Consider the following 18,814-nt stretch of genomic DNA (forward strand, 5'->3'; position numbering starts at 1 on the left):
ATCACCACGGGTGATACAAATAACATAGAAACAAACAACAACATGTATTTGACAAAACATAATTAATTAAGTCGAAGGAAATTGGAACAGCAATTACAGCATATGGCCTCTTCGTGTGATAGTAATAGCAGTAAAGGAAAGGAGAAGGACGTTCTGTAATCAGCAGGGTGTTTGGGGGTGTACTCGAAGCAGATGCTGGTAGTGTCTGTCTGTGTGTGTGTGTGTGTGTGTGTGTGTGTGTGTGTGTGTGTGTGTGTGTGTGTGTGTGTGTGTGTGTGTGTGTGTGTGTGTGTGTGTCATGCTCGATCAGAGCGGACCCTAACCCCGGGCCATCCACATGCTGTAGAAGAAAACGTGATTCATCAGATCAGGCCACCTTCTTCCATTCCTCCATGGTTCTGACACTCATGTGCCCATTGTAGGCGCTTTCAGCGGTGGACAGGGGTCAGCATGGACACTCTGACCGGTCTGCGGCCACGCAGCCCCATACACAGCAAGCTGCAATGCACTGTGTGTGTGACACCTTTCTATCATAGCCAGCATTTACTTTTTCAGCAGTTTGTGCTATCATAGCTCTTCTGTGGGATCGGACCAGACGGGCTAGACTTCGCTCCCCACACGCATCAATGAGCCTTGGGCCCCCATGACCCTGTTGCCGGTTCACCGGTTGTCCTTCTTCCACTTTTGGTAGGTACTAACCACTGCATATTGGGAAGACCCCACAAGACCTGCTGTTTGGAGATGCTCTGACCCAGTCGTTTAGCCATCACAATTTGGCCCTTGTCAAAGTCGCTCAGATCCTTACGCTTGTCCATTTTTCCTGCTTCCAATACATCAACTTCAAGAACTCACTGTTCACTTGCTGCCTAATAAATCCCACCCCTTGATAGGTGCCATCGGAATGAGATGAGCAATGTTATTCTCTTCACCTGTCAGTGGTTTTAATGTTGTGGCTGATCGGTGTATATCGTAGCGCCTTCAAGCAGCGTAAAAGGCCTCATAGCCACCCACAAGCCGCACAGACACCCCACAACACAAGAAAACTCAGAGCGTTTCCAATACTGTCACACATACCTTCTATGTGATCGCTCTGATTCTCAATCTGTGTGTTTTGTTCCAGAGCTTTAGTGCTGACGTACCAGGAGCACCTCGGTGTGACATACCTTACCCTGAGCGAAGACCCCTGCCCCCGTATGCTCATTAACAACAAGTGTCCTATCCCGCTGCTGCTGAAGGAGAACCTGAATGGTAGGGGGCCCTTTGGATTCAAACACTGGTGTGAACAGGGAAACGTAATCCGGCCTTCACACCGACCTTTTGTATGTACGTCGATGACGGCGCATCAACGTGTCCCCCCACCCCCCCAGGAACCCAACGGACGGAAGTATTCTCTCGCCCCGTACCAGCCAACTGCTCCCTGCACCACGAGCTCTACCACCACTACTCCACTTTCCCAGACTGCAAGCAGAGAGAAGCCCTGCCCACCCTTCTGCTCAAGACCACCTCGGAGCACAGCACCACCGACTGGACAGACCCCATCGATATAAACTGCCCCGGCACACAGGTAAACACGGGTGGGTGGCATTGGTGTAGGGGGCTTATGCTCGTCATTGGATTACAGGTTGACGGCGTTTCCCAATAATCTCATTTAACCGTCACATTCCTATTTTTGTCATTTCTCCTCCCTCAAGGTTGAGAATAGTATTGTTGTTCACAAAATAACCTAGTGAGAAGCATTATAGCTTCTACATACACATTGATTGAGATATTAATTCAGTCCAAACTTGCTCTTAGGGAAACACAGAGCTGCAGCATGTACAGTAAATGTTCTTGTGGAAATGGCCCACACTCAATGACCCATCCATTTGCGAGTTCCCTGCTGTTTCACAAGTGCGGGTGTCCAGTAGGTGTGAGTGGGAAAACAATTGGTTTAGCCGAATATGTCTGCTCCTATAGTTTTTTCCGTGCCATCTGGTTATTGTCTTGATCTTTACGTCTGTTGTCTTAATGTTCCTGTGGCGTCATGGGGGTTCAGATGAAAGGAAGCATTTCCTGTTTAAAGTCCACGGCCTATCGTGACACCACCCACTTCTGGAGAAATAACACAGCGCGGCTAGGAAGACCAGCACAAATATTTTAAAGGAAAGAGGAATTAATAGCAACTGTGCGTGAACAAACTGTAGATGATGGAAATGAAAGTATTTTAAAAATAATTCTGCTGTGTGTTTCTTTCTAAAAAAAAAAAAAAGTATGCGGTAGGTTGACGGTAAGCTGTGGCACGTGATCCGCTGTGCGTTTCGTCAAGCAAAACCACTAAAAGTAGTTTATTTTTATTGTAGCTGTATTTATTTTATTTTATTTTCCGACATGTACATGAAAGAAGAAATACCTGCGTCCTGGTGTGCGGTGTCCCCCACAAGCTTGAAGAGTGGCAACAAAACTCGGAACAAATTTGTAAATTAGGCCTTGAATCTAATATGAGTGAAGATTCAGCAACGGGATTGAGTATTTCTCTCCTCAAATTTTTTCAGAAACAGATTTTGGTGAAATCAGTGAAAGTGTTTGTACTTCGTATAACAGAACCCAGATTAAAGCTCAAACCCCATTGGCTCACAGAACTATGGGCCTGGCAGCTCATTTACATTAGGGGCTACACACACAGAAACAGCCTGTTTTGAAACAGGATGGTTTAGAGGCATGTTAGAATGGCTGGAATGCATAATCTGAGTGGTATTTTTAGCAAAAAACTTTAAAAACAAGTTTTGAGGACCTCAGAGACCTATATTAACTTGTCGAAAAGATGAATAATAGATCCCCTTTAAAGAAAGACGGACAGGACAGCCCTCCAATCCAATCCCTTTTTTTTTTTTTTTAATACAAAACTCTCCAAAAGTGAACCCAGTGTTCACTCATCTAACCTCAGATCACACCAGGTCCAGAAGTCGAGGAGTTAATGAACGTGGCTTTGGGTGTGTGGGAGTGTTAGGTGGCTCATGTTGTTGTGGGTGTTGGGGGTAGAGTTGTTCTTGGGTGTGTGTGTGTGTGTGTGTGTGTGTTTGTGTTTGTGTTTTGCATATGTTGAGCTTCAAATTAAAAATATGTGTGGTCTGGCTAATAAGGTATGCGCTTTGAGGTTGTGTTTCTATTTTGGTGTGTTTTGAGGTAAAGACATTTTTCCGCGCACACCAGTGGGGTAAGGTAGGCAAGGCTAAGTACCTTAGTTTGTTTTGCCTCATGTACTGTGTGTGTGCGTGCATGCGTGCGTGTGTAACCAAGGGTTAGAAAGGTGACGACGCGCAGTAGATGTAATATTTTGAGTTGTGTCTAGCCAGCTCCAGGTTCGGGTCAAGGCGAGGGCTGTCTGCTGTCTCTGGTTACTGTGAGGTCAGTGTCTGGCCTCTGCGCGAGGGGTGGTGAAAGGTGAAAGGTCAAGGGTCGGCCTTTGTTTTGACTGCGGAGCGCACCGCTCAGGAGGGATCTTCTTCCTGTCCTCACCAGTGAGGCTGCTCTTCCGCAGCCTGGGAGTGGTGGAGGTCAAAGCTTAACATATGTACGCTCTTAAGCGCTGAAACACGCACGCGCGCACACACACATACGTATGCTGCAACATAGAAGTGAAGTCAGGTCAGCATAGCAGAGATCGAAGTTATGCATGCATTTGGCAAAGGTGCCAACAGCATTTCATAGGACACAAAGTAATACAACTAATTCTATATAATAATAATAATAAATATACTGTAGCTGCAGGTAACAATACACAGGGTCCAGTTTGGTCTTGTTAGGCGCATTTTACAGTTTCCTGCGTTCTCTGAAACGCAGCACGAGTTTACTTGAAGGCATGGGCTCTCCCCATGGGTCTGTCGTCTCCTGGTTGCTCGTCTTGTGGAGCAACAACCATGTTGTCTTCACAGCGCAACCCTCCTGTTTTTAAACCACCCGTCCATGTTTGCCTGTAAACCACAACTTCTCATTGTTAGAACTCACCGTGTTGTCTGTGGAAGAAGAGCTGCAGTTTTTTAGTTGGATTACATTTTCAGTAAGTTCTGTTTCCATGAAATACGACAAATGTTGTGATATTTCTGTGGGTGATTACCATTGCACGGCTTCTATTTTTGCGGCGGCACTTTGGATTTTGAAGGCTGAGTCGATCACTGAGTCGCACATTTCAGGGTTTTCAAGGGATGCGCTGACAACGTTTCAAGGATTATTTTCTATTATTTATTTCATTATTCCGGCAAAGTAATGTGGACCCCAAATTTAAAATATCAAACAGATCTACTGACATCTACCAGGTAAGAAGCTATATAAATATACACGTAAATCTATTGTTTGGTGACGTGGAAACACTGCACAATGACCGATTCCACGCTGCCCAATGGACATGGTCCAACTGGACTCAATCGGAATCTGTACATTTATAGTAAATAATATGATGAAATCATGAAGCTTCTTACTGTAAATTTCATCTTGTTCATTTTAGAACGAGATGTGTGGCAAGTCAGTTAACCAAGACCAACTGAATATTTTGGGTTAAAGTTGTTCGGTTTTTCACTAATATCTGCTCCGTATGTGGATATATTGGGATGAGATTTAAAACACAAGATACTTGTCACATAGAGGTTTAAATGACACCTCAATTGTGTTTCTAGCTTATGCCGAAGTATGTGTTCCAGATAGTTTTAGCTCGGTTGGACATATTTCGGCATTAGACGTATTGGTTCGTCTGTCTTAAAATCTCTCAAAATGTGGTCGTTTTTTCGCTAATGTACCCGTATGTGGATCGATTTGGATGAAACTTAAACCACAAGGTCTTTGTGACAGCACAGTTCGAACATACAGATGTGGACAAATTTGTTGGTACCCTTACAGCTCATTGAAACAATGCTTCATTCCTCCTAAAAATTTATATGTATACCTCATGTATGTCATGTATACCTGCATGACTTTGGTATGTCATAGAGTAAAGCAAAGAAACTGTGAAAAGAGATTAGTTATTGCGAAAGAGGCTGTGGTTTCAGTGCCTTCAGCGTTCTAGTGGACCCCAGCATTTCAGAGCAGAGAATACTTATTCTTTTTAACTCATTTTATATACTTGGCGATTATTTTAATCATTCCAATTTGGCTTTGTTGGGCCGCCCCACGGGGTCCCCTGCGCGAGCGCCTCCATGTCGATTACGCACATTTTAGTATTTTTAGAGCTTACTGTGTGAAATCTCCGGGTGCGTTGCAATGACATTTCACTGCATATACACTACTCACAAAAAGTTAGGGATATTTGGTTTTCGGGTGAAATTATGGAAAATGTAAAAAGTTCACGCTACAGTGATATTATATCATGAAAGTAGAGCATTTAAGTAGAAGCATGCAATGGTGATTTCCTCATCTCAAACAATTTATTGAAACAAAAGCCACAGTGGTGGGTTTACCACAACAAAAAATGTCAATGTCTCAATAACTTGTCATGTGCCCTTGAGCATCGATTACAGCTTGACAACCAAGTCTCATGCTGTTCACAAGTCGACTTATTGTCTGCTGAGGCATGGCACCCCACTATTCTTGAAGGGCGGCCCTCAGGTCATTGAGGTTCTGGGGTACAGAGTTATGAGCCTCTACACGGCGACTCAGCTGATCCCATAGGTTTTCTATGGGATACAGGTCTGGAGAAAGTGCAGGCCACTCCATTTGAGGTGCCCCAGTCTCCAGCAGCCGTTCCCTAATGATGCCACCTTGATGAGCTGGAGCATTGTCGTCCATGAAGATGAAATGAGGCCTGTGTTGTTCATGCAGGGGCACAATGACTGGATTAATGATGTTATTCAGGTAGTATGGGCTGGTCACTGTACCATTCACAAAGTGTAGGGCAGTTCTGTATTGACTAGACACACCTGCCCACACCACCACCACCAAAGGCTCATCTGGTGACAACAGTAGCTGTTGCATTGCGCCCTCCTTGACGTCTCCAACATCATCGGCGGCCATCATTTCTGCTCAACTTGAATCGACTTTCATCAGAGAACAGCACTGATGCCCACTGGTCCCTCGTCCAGCCTAAATGCCCCTGGCCCGTGCAAGACAATGATGCCTGTGCCTGGTGGTGTGGTCAGGTACCATTGCAGGCACGCAGACCACGCTGATGTAAACGGTTTCGAATGGTCTGACATGACACTTGGGTGCCTCTCACCTCCCATAAATGTGCCTGGAGTTGAGTGGCATTCATCATCCGGTTCCTCAGGGCACTGTTCACAATGAAGCGCTCATCAGTGTGGGATGTGGCCAAAGGACGTCCACTTCTATGCCTTTCTGTGACTCTTCCAGTCTCTCTGTATCTCTGTTGCAACCTGCTGATGACACTCTGTGACACTCTAAGCTCAGTGGGCACTTCCCTCTGAGAACATCCTATTTGAAGCCTCGCAGTGGCGAGGTACTGTTGATCAGTTGTTCGGTGTCGTCTTGGTCTCATGATGTCAAAATGTGAACAGCATGATGAAGAGGACTGTTTAAATACCAATTCTAATTGAACCAGGAAATGTATTGGTCGATTCATGGATCAAACACCTGTTGTGAATTTTTCCGTTCAGCTCCTTGTTAGAGAACAGCCAGTTGTGCAAAAAGTACTGAAACATTGAACAGTTGGACATGTGCATTCAAAAGTTTAGAGAAGGTCAAATTAAGTTCACCTGTAAAGGTTATAGTGCACCTTAGGTTCATCCTGAAATTTCACCCAAAAGCCGAATATCCCTAAGTTTTTGTGAGTAGTGCATGTATGAATGTATGTATATGTATGTGACAAATAAACCTCTTGAATCTTGATCTTGAATCTTAAAAGCACCCAAGAATGGATAAGAACAAAACATTGGACTATTCTGAAGTGGCCCTCTATGAGCCCTGATCTGAATCATATCAAACATCTATGGAAAGAGCTGAAACATGCAGTGTGGAGAAGGCAGCCTTCAAACCTGAGACAGCTGGAGCAGTTTGCTCAGGAAGAGCGGGCCAAACTACCTGTTGGCAGGTGTAGGTGCAGAAGTCTTATTGAGAGCTACAGAAATCGCTTGAATGCAGTGATTGCCTCTAAAGGTTGTGCAACAAAATATTAGGATAAGGGTACCAAAAAAATGTGTCACAGGCCATTTTAATTTGCTCTATAATGTAAAATATTCTGTTGAATAAAAAATCAAAAGCAAAGTCTGATTTCTATTAAATATAGAATAAACAATGATGAATGCCAATTACTTTTGTGAGTTTCAAGTTATTTCAGAGAAAATTGTGGGTTCTTTTTTCGTCGAAGGGTGCCAACAAATTTGTCCACATCTGTATGATGAGAATAATAAAATATATAATAATATTTATTATAATAATTATAATAATACAATATCTTATAATAATACTTATAATAATTGTATATATGATAATTATAATAATAATATATAATAATTATTATTATTCGAGATCCATCCTGCGGGAATGGAACTCTATTGTTATTGTTTTGTTTTTTATTGTAATTATTATTCTCCTTGGCATTTTTCGGGCTAAAAGTGTCTGGAACAGGACAACCGCTGGAGCTACGGACGCGGTTGAGTTCTCGTTAGAACCGGGATGTCACAGACATATTGTGGTTTCAACCACATCCATATCCATATTGATCTACAGGTAGTAGACAACCACGTCTAATTTTTACGATAAAGTCATAACATGTCACAAGTGTATCAGCTTGTGGTAGTCATTTTTCACCAATCATTGTCACCACTCGGAAAACTTGTCATTATGTCAGCAGATGCTGCGTTCAATGGAAATTTGGAATTCATTCTGGACGTAATGCTGATGCAGACAAGCGACAGCATGAACTGATGCTGCGTTCTATGGGAACTTGAAGATTTGTTATTGGTGTAGATAATGGACCCTGTGTATTGCTTCCTGCAGCCATATTTATTATTATTATTATTATTATTATGATTATTATAACCCTGTTCTCTGTTTTTTGTTTGTTTTTTTTCGGGGGGGGGGGTTGCAGGGCTTTAGTTGTAATTGCAGGGCTTTAGTTATAATTGTGTCATCTGTATAATCTCTTTTTCTGCAGATTGTGTTCCTACCAGGTTTCGGGTGCCTCAAAGTAGATGTTGCGTACCAAAAGGGTACCTTGGTTCTGTCCTTTGCACCGGAGGGCAGTGCAGAAGCAGCACTCAGCAAGCACTCCAGGTACAGATGTATACCCTGAGCTCTCCATACAAATGTAGCCTTGTTGTTACTGCACCACACAGGATGTGTGTGTGTGTGTGTGTGTGTGTGTGTGTGTGTGTGTGTGTGTGTGTGTGTGTGTGTGTGTGTGTGTGTGTGTGTGTGTGTGTGTGTGTTGCCCAGATGTGTCACTGCACCGAAACCAAGACATAAAGCAGTGTGCACTTTTTGCCACAGGGGGGCAACAAAGCCTCCTCTGGTCCTAAATCATGAATTTGTGTGGCAGTATAGTACTGCATGGCATGTGTGTTCCATTACATAACCATGCAAAAGTGGCAGAAAAAGTACTCCTATCCAGAGTGTAAATACTCAGAAAATAAAATATCATCAAATCAAATTGTTATCAAATGCAATCTCAATGTTAAAGGGAACCCCCCTTCTTCAACTGATTGTATAGATTATATGATGAAAATCCTTCGAGAGAACTACTTGCAGATGTTACGATGCAGAGTAAAAAATATATTTGCTTTAAAATGTAATGGATCAAAGGTATAAGAGCAAGCCTTGAGAAGGACTTGCTCAAGTAGAAATACTTTGAACTACAGAATTTGTATATGAGTAGTCGTAAACTGTCATGGTTGGTGTAGTCATTTTGGTCAAAAAAATGCATTCCCAAATAATATATAATTGTGTTAAATATATTAAATATTAAGTTATATTTCCACATTTCTGCAAAGCCCACGATTGGTCCTTCCAGATGTTGATTGATATAATAGGGTTTTGAGTTCACCATGTCAGTGGCAAAGATCTACGCTTGGTCGATAATAACTGCTATCTATTGCCTTTTACAAGGGATGATTTGCAATTCGATTTACACCAGAGAGCGTCTCCCACTAACCCCTCAACAGCTTGAGAGCTAGAACCCAATCTTCAAAAAAAATCTGTTTTACATCTTTTTGAAATATCAAAAAGTCACGAAATATAATTTTGCTTAAGATAAGTTACAGTGAAAGAGATGAGATTTTCTAATTTCACATGAACTTTATCCAAGCCTATGCAAACCCAGAGCCGCCCGAGCTAACATGGCGCCCTCGCGAGATGGCAAGATTTTTGATGAGCCACCTTGTCACCCAAAATATATCCAGACAGGTCAATAACTTGAAAATGTAAACACATTAAAAACAAATATCTGACAGAAATATTGCACAGAATTTAGAAGAGAAAATTGCTTTACAAGCCCCAATTTTAACCAAGGTTAAAATGAACAAGAAACAAAATAATAAAAAAAAAAATATTTATATATATATATATATATATATATATATAACTATATATATGTATATATATATTAATCTTTTTTTAAAGCCTGCCTTTCAGTACATACAGTACAGTATATGGACAGTATATGCCCAATCCCAGAATGCTTTCCACAATATTTCGATAATATAAAAAACAGCTATTCAGTACACTTTGTGTTGCAAATCAAGTGTATTTATTGTCATCATTATACTAAAACCATGCTGACAGTTTCTTAGTGGCAATTTTTTGGAAGTAATTGTACAAAACCACCAGTGGGACGAGTTCTCACATTATGATAAAAAACGATCCTCCACACTTGAATTTTGAGATTAGCATGTTGGGGTAGAGAGAGATATTATGAGCTTGTTCCACAGTTGTTTTCTGATGAGGCTGTGTCATATAAAATATAATACTACACTGAAGTATAGTTTTTTTATTTCGTTAATATTTATCAATTCATTTTTATTATGTTTTTTAAAAGTTTCACAAAAACAAATAAATAAAACAAGGACAATAGTGTGTTGTTATTATTGTGCAGAACAGTTATAAAACAGTATTTTTCACACATAAGTAATAATAGTAAAATCACTTCATCAATCAAAGTAATAGCATCTGAACTATGGCTGTGACGGTATGAATTCTCTGTTACCACAGAGAAAAGCAACATATAACCTCAGTATTGCGACTGACAAAATTCTGAGTCAGGTACGGCCCTAGAAATAATTTATAATAATCGGACACACACAGAAGAAATCCCTCATCTGTTTAATGTTCCTCCCCCTCGCACACACGACGTGCAAAGCTGAAGTGACGAGCAGAGCAACTGAAAAGTTCTGTTTCTCCAGAAGCCCTTGAACATAGGATGGAAGACAGTCAGTGATGATAATTAAACAATGATTATTGTGTTTATATTTCATATCCTCCTGTAACTTTCACCAGCAAAAAATGAAGTACAAAAAAATATGATGACAGTAATATAACCGCAGTAATGCAGTTATAGTTACAGCCTCAATCTGAACGTTGGGCAGTGGGTGCGGTCCTTTTCAGCCAGCGCACCTTCCGGCGAGGGAGGAGCATAGGCTATCTCTTAAATGGAGGGGGAAACATTTGCCAATTGGAGAATATAGCAACTTAAACAAATTAGCACAGCATATCTGTCTGTAAAATTTTGCAAAAAATATAATCTCATCACACAGCAAGACTCCCTGTTCCCTTCTTTCCTACAAAAGTGCCATTCAAAAAAAACCATTTGTGAATGACTTAAGCATTTGCCCTTTGCTTATGCAAAACCTGACCCATGCTAACTTCCAGTTTGATTTTTCTAGCCCGCCTGATCAGCAGCTGTACTTCAGCGTGCTGCTCAGCGAGGCCAGCCTGATCCTCAAAGATCACATCACCAGCCCCTCTGGCTCCGTGGAGCTGCTCCGAGTCACCCTGACCAAGCTGCTGCTCCGCTTGGCCCCGGGGAACCATGACGCCCGAGCAGTCGAGCTCCACTGTGGCAGCTTCCAGGTGGACAACCAGCTGTACAACCGGGCCAGCTTCCATTTCCCCGTGCTGCTCTGCCAGGAGCAGAGGGGTGGCGCGGGGGCGGCGTGGAGCAGCGAGGCCAACCCGACCGCCTCCCCCGAGGCCCTGGAGGAGTTCAAGCACTCCTGCTTCCTCCAGCTGAGGCTGTGGCTGACTGGGGACGGATGCACCGTGGAGCAGGTCCCCTTGAAGTTAAAGTTCTGCCTCTGTTTACCGCCCTTTAAATCTGACCTCACCTCGTCTCATCCGCCCTGTTGGGTTGTGTCTTTTGCCCCTCAGGTCACCTTGCAGATGCAGCCCGCCAGGGTCTACCTGGAGGACACCTTTGTTTACTACATTAAGATGCTTTTCCACACCTATATCCCAGACACGGCCATGGTTTCCAGCACTGCCGGTTTCCGCCGGGAGAAGAGTCCCGCCATCGGCCCTCTCCTCCCAGAACAGGTTGATCATTCAAATCTAGCCTGGGATCACACTTTTATTTCAATTCAATTCAATTTGTTTGATCAATTTAGGGGAAAATTTTACTGATAGCAAGAACTGGTTGAATGGGTGAAAAGGTAGTCCCACATAAAAATGTTTCACTCAACGTACTTTGGAACACATGAAATTTGAGTAACAAAAATAGAAGACGACAATACTACATTAAATTGTCTGTTTTATTACATAATTTCATTTTATTTTGAATTATTAGTTTTGTAGACAACATCTTTAGTTTCATGCAGTTTCAGTCTTTGTCTAATTTTCATGTTATTTCGGCTTACACAAAGGTTTGTGTGTTTTATTGTTTTCGTTAACGATAATGACCCCGCTTGTAGCCCATTATTCGTCATTGCGATGATCAATATTGTATATGCAGGACCAATATGCAGGATCTTAAAAGGTCATTAAATCGTCTCAACCTTTGATTATTCTTAATTTCAACATTTGATCAGATCTCATTTTCCCACCTATTTATTTCTACTGCTGAACCAAATACTTACCTGCGACACTTACCTTCCTTGTATTTTACCTGTCTGAAGTTCTCCAGATTGTAAAATTGTCATGTTAGATTTAGTACAGTTCCTAATCACTTGCTGACCTAATACTTTGCCCTGCCCTGTACCAACTATATACACTCACTGGCCACTTTATTAGGTACATCTGTTCAATTGCTTGTTAATACAAATAGCTAATCAGCCAATCACATGGCAGCAACTCATTGCATTTAGGCATGTAGACATGGTGAGGATGACTTGCTGGAGTTCAAACCGAGCATCAGAATGGAGAAGAAAGGGGATAGAAGAAGAAGAAGAATCTTTATTGGTCACATGGCACACCGTGCTACAACACATGCATATATATACACACACACACATGCTTTTTTTTGGGTGGTGGCCAGTGAATTGTGGCCTCTGCATTTCATCCATCCTGGCTTGTTCTACATCCGGGTGGGCCAGCCAGAAGCAGTGGAGAGCATTCGTCGACGCCAAGTGTCCATCGCTGGTTGGACGATGAAACTGCTGACCTACTGGGATTTTCACGCACAACCATCCTTAGGGTTTATAGAGAATGGTCCGAAAAAGAGAAAATATCCAGTAAGCGGCAGTTGTGTGGACCAAAATGCCTTGTGAGAATGGGCAGACTGGTCCGTGACGATAGAAAGGAAACAGTAACTCAAATAACCACTCGTTACAAGCAAGGTATGCAGAATACCATCTCTGAATGCACAACACGTCAAACCTTAAAGCAGATGGGCTACAGCAGCAGAAGACCGCAGCGGGTGCCACTCCTGTCAGCTAAGAACAGGAAACTGAGGCTACAATTCACACAGGCTCACCAAAAATGGACAATAGAAGATTGGAAAAACGTTGCCTGGTCTGATGAGTCTCGAGTTCAGCTGCAACATTCAGATGGTAGGGTCAGAATTTGGCGTAAACAACATGAAAGCGTGGATCCATCCTGCCTTGTATCAACGGTTCAGGTTGGTGGTGGTGGTGTAATGGTGTGGGGGATATTTTCTTGGCACACTTTGGGGCCCTTAGTACCAATTGAGCATGGTTTAAATGGCACAGCATACCTGAGTATTGTTGCTGACCATGTCCATCCCTTTATGACCACAGTGTACCCATCTTCTGATGGCTACTTCCAGCAGGATAATGCACCATGTCACAAAGCTCAAATCATCTCAAACTGGTTTCTTGAACATGACAATGAGTTCACTGTACTCCAATGGCCTCCACAGTCACCAGATCTCAATCCAATAGAGCACCTTTGGGATGTGGTGGAACAGGCATCTTGGATGTGCAGCCGACAAATCTGCAGCAAGTGCGTGATGCTATCATGTCAATATGGACCAAAATCTCAGAGGAATGTTTCCAACACCTTGTTGAATCTATGCCACGAAGAATTAAGGCAGTTCTGAAGGCAAAAGGGGGTCCACCCCGGTACTAGCAAGGTCTACCTAATAAATTGGCCAGTGAGTGTAGTATTACCTGCAATGATTTATTTAATAACGATGATGATTTGTCAAAAAATCATATTTTTCACAAAAAATTATCCATAAAAAAATTAACTCTTTGATACCTGTAGACACTCCGGTCCAGTTATCCAGTTACTCCTGTCTCGACCCCTGTTTGTCCCGCCTCCAGGTGGCGCAGTCGGCGATGGCGCTGGTCCACCCCGTGCGGCTCCGCCGGCTGGTCATCCAGCCGGTTAACCTGCTGGTCAGCGTCCACGCTTCCCTCAAGCTGTACATCGCCTCAGACCACACCCCACTCTCCTTCTCGCTGTTCGAGAGGGGGCCGCTGTGCACCACAGCCAGGCAGCTGGTCCACGCGCTGGCCATGCACTACGCCGCCGGCACCCTCTTCCGAGCTGGTGAGGATGGGGGGAGGGGCGGTTGGAGCCAGAAGTTGGTATAGCTACTCTCTCTCGCTCTCCCCCTTGTCTTAAATTATAGTATGTCTCAGCACATTAACACACACATCCGTAATTCGTCCTTATATACTCCCATAGATTCGTGCAACTTCCATAGATTCTTAATCTCTTGTCTGACAGGCCCGGTGTTTTGACAATGCATTAAATGATTCCCGGGGGTTGTGGAAAGAGTAAAGCGGTGGGGGGGGTTATTTTTTTGACTTCCATTGGCATTAACATCACCTTCCGTATTGCTACTATCTACAAGGTACAGCTCTGACCCCTTGCATACAGCACGGTTGAACTTTCAAGTCATTCCCACCCCAGAAAACAGTCTCCCCTGCAGGTCAAGTACTTCTACGCGCCCTTTGTCCGAGGGGCATTGCATTCTGGGACTGATTTTGCACCAGGAGCTCGGGTTCGCAATGCCTCCGGCCATGACTCAGCCTTATAAACATCAGCTCGTGTCAGGGTTTATGCCTGGCCAAATAATCCACAACTGGAAGAGTGTGTAAATCAGAAAAGACGAGGCTTTACCTCGCTGGAGCTGATTTCTCACCGTTTGAGGCCATCTTTCACACACGCACAAAAAAACCCAGACTGGGATACAAAAGCGAAGGCGGCCCGGAAATGTCTTGAGAAACGCTCATTTGGCTCTGTGATGCAGTTGTCAGCGTATAAATATCAATGAGCCGCGCCATCCAAAGCACACTGCGCAGCGGAATGAGAGAGGTGAGATAGTGGAAGTTCGTAAATCTAAACCGGAGGATGTATGTGATTCGGTGCACAACCGTGTGTGTGCGTGCGTGTGCGTGCGTGTGCGTGCGTGCGTGTGTGTGTGTGTGTGTGTGTGTGTGTGTGTGTGTGTGTGCGTGCGTGTGCGTGTGCGTGTGTGCGTGCGTGTGCGTGTGTGTGTGCGTGTGTGTGTGTGTGTGTAGGAGTTCATATGGCACTATGTGTGCCCGTGCCTGGCCGTGTACATGCGTGTCTACAGTATGTGTTGCCGTTAATGTTGTTGCAACAGAGGGCCAGCGGAGTCATTGTTATTGCAAAGTCCCACAGCAGTTAAACTGCAGAGCTTGTAAAATCCTGTGAGTGGGAGAACCTCGCTACTCTTGGCAAGTGGAGGACAGCGTGCAGGTGGTTGATCTCAATGAGGCCTGTGTATGGGTTCTTCCTGCTGAGAGTTGCTTTTTAAGAGCAGGCGATTTTAAGACATCCACACATTTCCACTTCAAATGTGGTTCATTTATCGGACGCTTTCATCCCAAGCCTCAGACAATAAAGACGCTTTTGTGGAAAACGGTCGGACCAACTGTGCAAGGAAAGTCTTCAATAACGACACGTCATATCAGCAGATATGACACTTCATTTTTACATTACATTTAGCGGACGCTTTTATCCAAAGCGACTTACAATTATTCAATCACCGACAGCCATCAGGAGCAGCCAACGACCAGCTCTACCTCCTGAGCTACCATCCCCATCTCCTGAGCTACTTCATCCCTAGGAGCCTCAATTTTGTGATATGTAACTTTAAGTGGATCTATTATTTTGGTGTAATTTAAAAAGATTTTGTTGTCACTTTTTTGAATGAAGATGATCGCTTTGCTCACATGCGGCCATGTTGGCGCCCTGTTCCTGTGTCTCAGGGTGGGTGGTGGGATCGCTGGAGATCCTGGGCAGTCCCGCCAGCCTTGTGCGGAGCATCGGGAATGGGGTGTCGGATTTCTTCCGGCTCCCGTACGAGGGCCTGACCCGCGGGCCTGGAGCTTTCGTCAGCGGGGTGTCCAGGGGGACAACCTCCTTCGTCAAGCACATCTCCAAAGGTAACCAGAGATGTCCTAAACATAGACCAAAGTTGTGTGGGAAGTGGGAAGGAGTCCTTTCCTTCAAAATTTTCCTGTAGGACATTTGAAATTGTGAATGTTTATATATATATACAGTACATATGTATATACTGTATACAGAATATATATATATATATATATATATATATATATATACTGTATATAAATAGTTTTTATTTTTTTTCTATCTCTACGGGGGAGAGGATGTGGTATGAGAGGCTTGTGGAAGTCTGGTCATTTATGGCTCGGTCCAGCATAATAATTGTCCCATTGCTCCATTCCACGTCTCTCTAACTCCCCCTTCAGCTAAATTGTATGTAAAAGTATGTACCATACTATATATATATATATATATATACAGTATATGTATATACCATATATTTTTTACTATACGATTATACAGGTATTACAGCATATAAACATACCACTTGCTACTAGTACTATTATTACACATTATTACAATGCAGTAAATATGTAAGTTTAAATAATATATAACATACTTATATATAAAATACAAGTTAGGTTATATGGCGAGCCCTGTTAGCCCTGTACTTATTAACACGTCTGCTCACAGGCACGCTGACATCCATCACCAACCTAGCCACCAGTCTGGCCAGAAACATGGACCGCCTGTCTCTGGACGAGGAGCACTACACCAGGCAGGAGGAGTGGAGGAGGCAGCTGCCGGAAAACCTGGGAGACGGACTGAGGCAGGGGCTGTCGCGTCTCGGCATTAGTTTGTTAGGTACAGTATGAGTGGACTCACACACACACACACACACACACACACACACACACACACACACACACACACACACACACACACACACACACACACATATTTAGCAGCTCAACATCAAGCTACAATCTCAGGTGTCTGAATGTGAATCCATATAGGAGGTAAGTCTCACTGTGGCCTATTTACTTGCTGATAAGAGTATTGTTTGAAATGTGATTGGAGGCTTATCCAGCAGGGGGTGCACACAATAACTGAAACATCAGATGAAAAAGGAGTCGAGTAAAACCCAATTACAAGTGCAGTTAGCAGTATGTGCCAACTGTAAAATATGTCTGCCAATCAGCACTTTGATATTTGAGCTTTCAAGGCAACACGAGCCAACTAACAAAGTTAGTGCATAAACTGTAGCTGCAAAAATCATGACTCATGACATGAGAATCATGACAAACTGTATCAACAAAGACGCTCAGGGATCGCAAGTCGATCACAAAGCTCACGGTTCACAAGCTGGAAATGATGGCAGCCCCATTTGGAAAGTACCTACAGTATATCCAAGTTCAGTGCATAAATACATATAACTCGGTGCACAAAGCACAAAACCCAGAGCTATGAGCAATGGAAAAGAGTAATTTGGTCTATGAGTCATCTTTCACCCTATTTCCTATATCCGGATGGGTTTACATTTGGAGCAAGCCAATGGACGCCATCAACCCACATTGTCTGTCGCCAACTGTTAGACATGGCGGGAGATCCCCAACGGTATGGACAGCTCTCTCGTGGGAGTCATTGGGCCCATAATTGCCCTGCGTGGTCCTCGTGGTCATGGCCAAGTAATACTGCACTGCTTGCAAAATCTCCAATCTTCAACATTTCAGCTCCTGCAAATTCTGCTCGGTGGCTTCAAAATGCGGTTGTGCCAATCTGCCACATTGTGACGTCTTGAGCTTTCGGTCACATTCACTCACACACATTCATGCGGTCCCATCACACGAACCCCTCTGTGCGCTGTGGACCGATGCAGACGCACAGGGGGCTGGGAGACAGTTGAATAGAGACAGCACAGCAGGGACCTAATAAACACCTGGGGGCGGGGTATTACTTAAGTTTGTCCCTAAAAAGCCGCCTCAAAGACGAGACGTCTCTTTCAAACAGGACAGCTGCCGGCTTTCTATGGCTTTGCAGCAGATCGGAATTCCAGAGTTTATCACTTGAGCAGCGTACTGAAGTGGTGAAATGAGCGTTCAGATGATTTACAGAGTGGTTGCCTAGTGGTTGTATAATGTAATGTAGTTCTCCATGTGACGTCTGTACGGATTTCAAAGAAGTGAGCCGGCTGCTCTGCTTCAAACAAAAGTTTTCATCTCGATTGCTCTGTTTGTATTACCGTAGAAGCTAATTTATCTTTATTTATTGCTATGGCTCCATCAAAAAATACTGATAAACCTGTAGCAAAACCTCCCTTGGGTTTCCTTGGACCACAACGCCGTCCTGCTGGTGCCCACTTACAGACCTGTCCTGAAAAGGGAGAAAGCTGTAGTAAGCCAGGTGAGGCTGTGGACAGAGGAGCTGTCCTTACAGGGAGGAGCTCTGTAAGGACACTGGCCTTACAGGGCTGTTTTGACTGTACAAACTGGTTTAAAGAATCTAGTACTCTTGCTGCTATATATCCTTCTGCGGTCACCTGGTTATTCCGGCAAAAAGAATCCAATAAATATTTCCTTATAATAAACCTTGAACCGGAGGGTTAGAGGATGACAGAGAACGTGTCCCCATCACGGTGCTTGTTTCGTTCCATAAGGAAACCGAGTAATATAAATTAACCTACACCTAAAATAAAAACACACTGTTTTAGCACACCGATCACAAGCGCCCCATCGCTGGGGCGCCGTGGGCACAGTCAGTACCTTCGGAGCGCGGGCGCATCATCGCTGGCGCGCTGTGGGCACAGTCGGTACCGTCGGAGATGGCGCAATCAGGGCGCACAGCCGGCCCTGCGGGGCTATTTTAGATCGGGGGCTATTCATAAGACATTTGGGGCTGAAGCCCCGGACACCCACCCCTAATGACACCCCTGTCGTCAGCGTTCTATTACCGTAATACCTGAAAGTGGGTGGCAAAGAAGCAAGGTGTCCCCCCTATTCCGGCGCCCCTGGCATCTGATAACATCATCATCAAAGGGAAGGTTGTCAAGGGGGTGGATAGCTACAGGTATCTGGGCACTGGGCACAGCGAGCTTAGCTTTGTAAAAAAGACAGATTATTATGTGCAAAAAAGTCACTTTTTGTATCATCGCTTGGTTTGATAACCTTGATGTGAGCAGTAC

General features: G+C 43.9%; 1 protein-coding gene across 1 annotated transcript in view; it reads left to right on the forward strand.

Moving 5' to 3' along the window:
• The window catches only part of vps13b (vacuolar protein sorting 13 homolog B), a 410,620-nt gene that overhangs the window by 383,447 nt on the left and 8,359 nt on the right, over positions 1–18,814 (forward strand). Inside the window, exons 56-63 of the mRNA XM_080006210.1 lie at positions 1,121–1,248; positions 1,368–1,564; positions 8,078–8,196; positions 10,800–11,184; positions 11,284–11,448; positions 13,635–13,863; positions 15,555–15,731; positions 16,327–16,497. Of these exons, the coding sequence (XP_079862336.1) occupies positions 1,121–1,248; positions 1,368–1,564; positions 8,078–8,196; positions 10,800–11,184; positions 11,284–11,448; positions 13,635–13,863; positions 15,555–15,731; positions 16,327–16,497 (1,571 nt within the window). The remainder of the gene's footprint in view (positions 1–1,120; positions 1,249–1,367; positions 1,565–8,077; positions 8,197–10,799; positions 11,185–11,283; positions 11,449–13,634; positions 13,864–15,554; positions 15,732–16,326; positions 16,498–18,814) is intronic.

Source organism: Zeus faber (genome assembly GCF_960531495.2).
Source record: "Zeus faber genome assembly, chromosome: 8".
Lineage (NCBI taxonomy): Eukaryota > Metazoa > Chordata > Actinopteri > Zeiformes > Zeidae > Zeus > Zeus faber.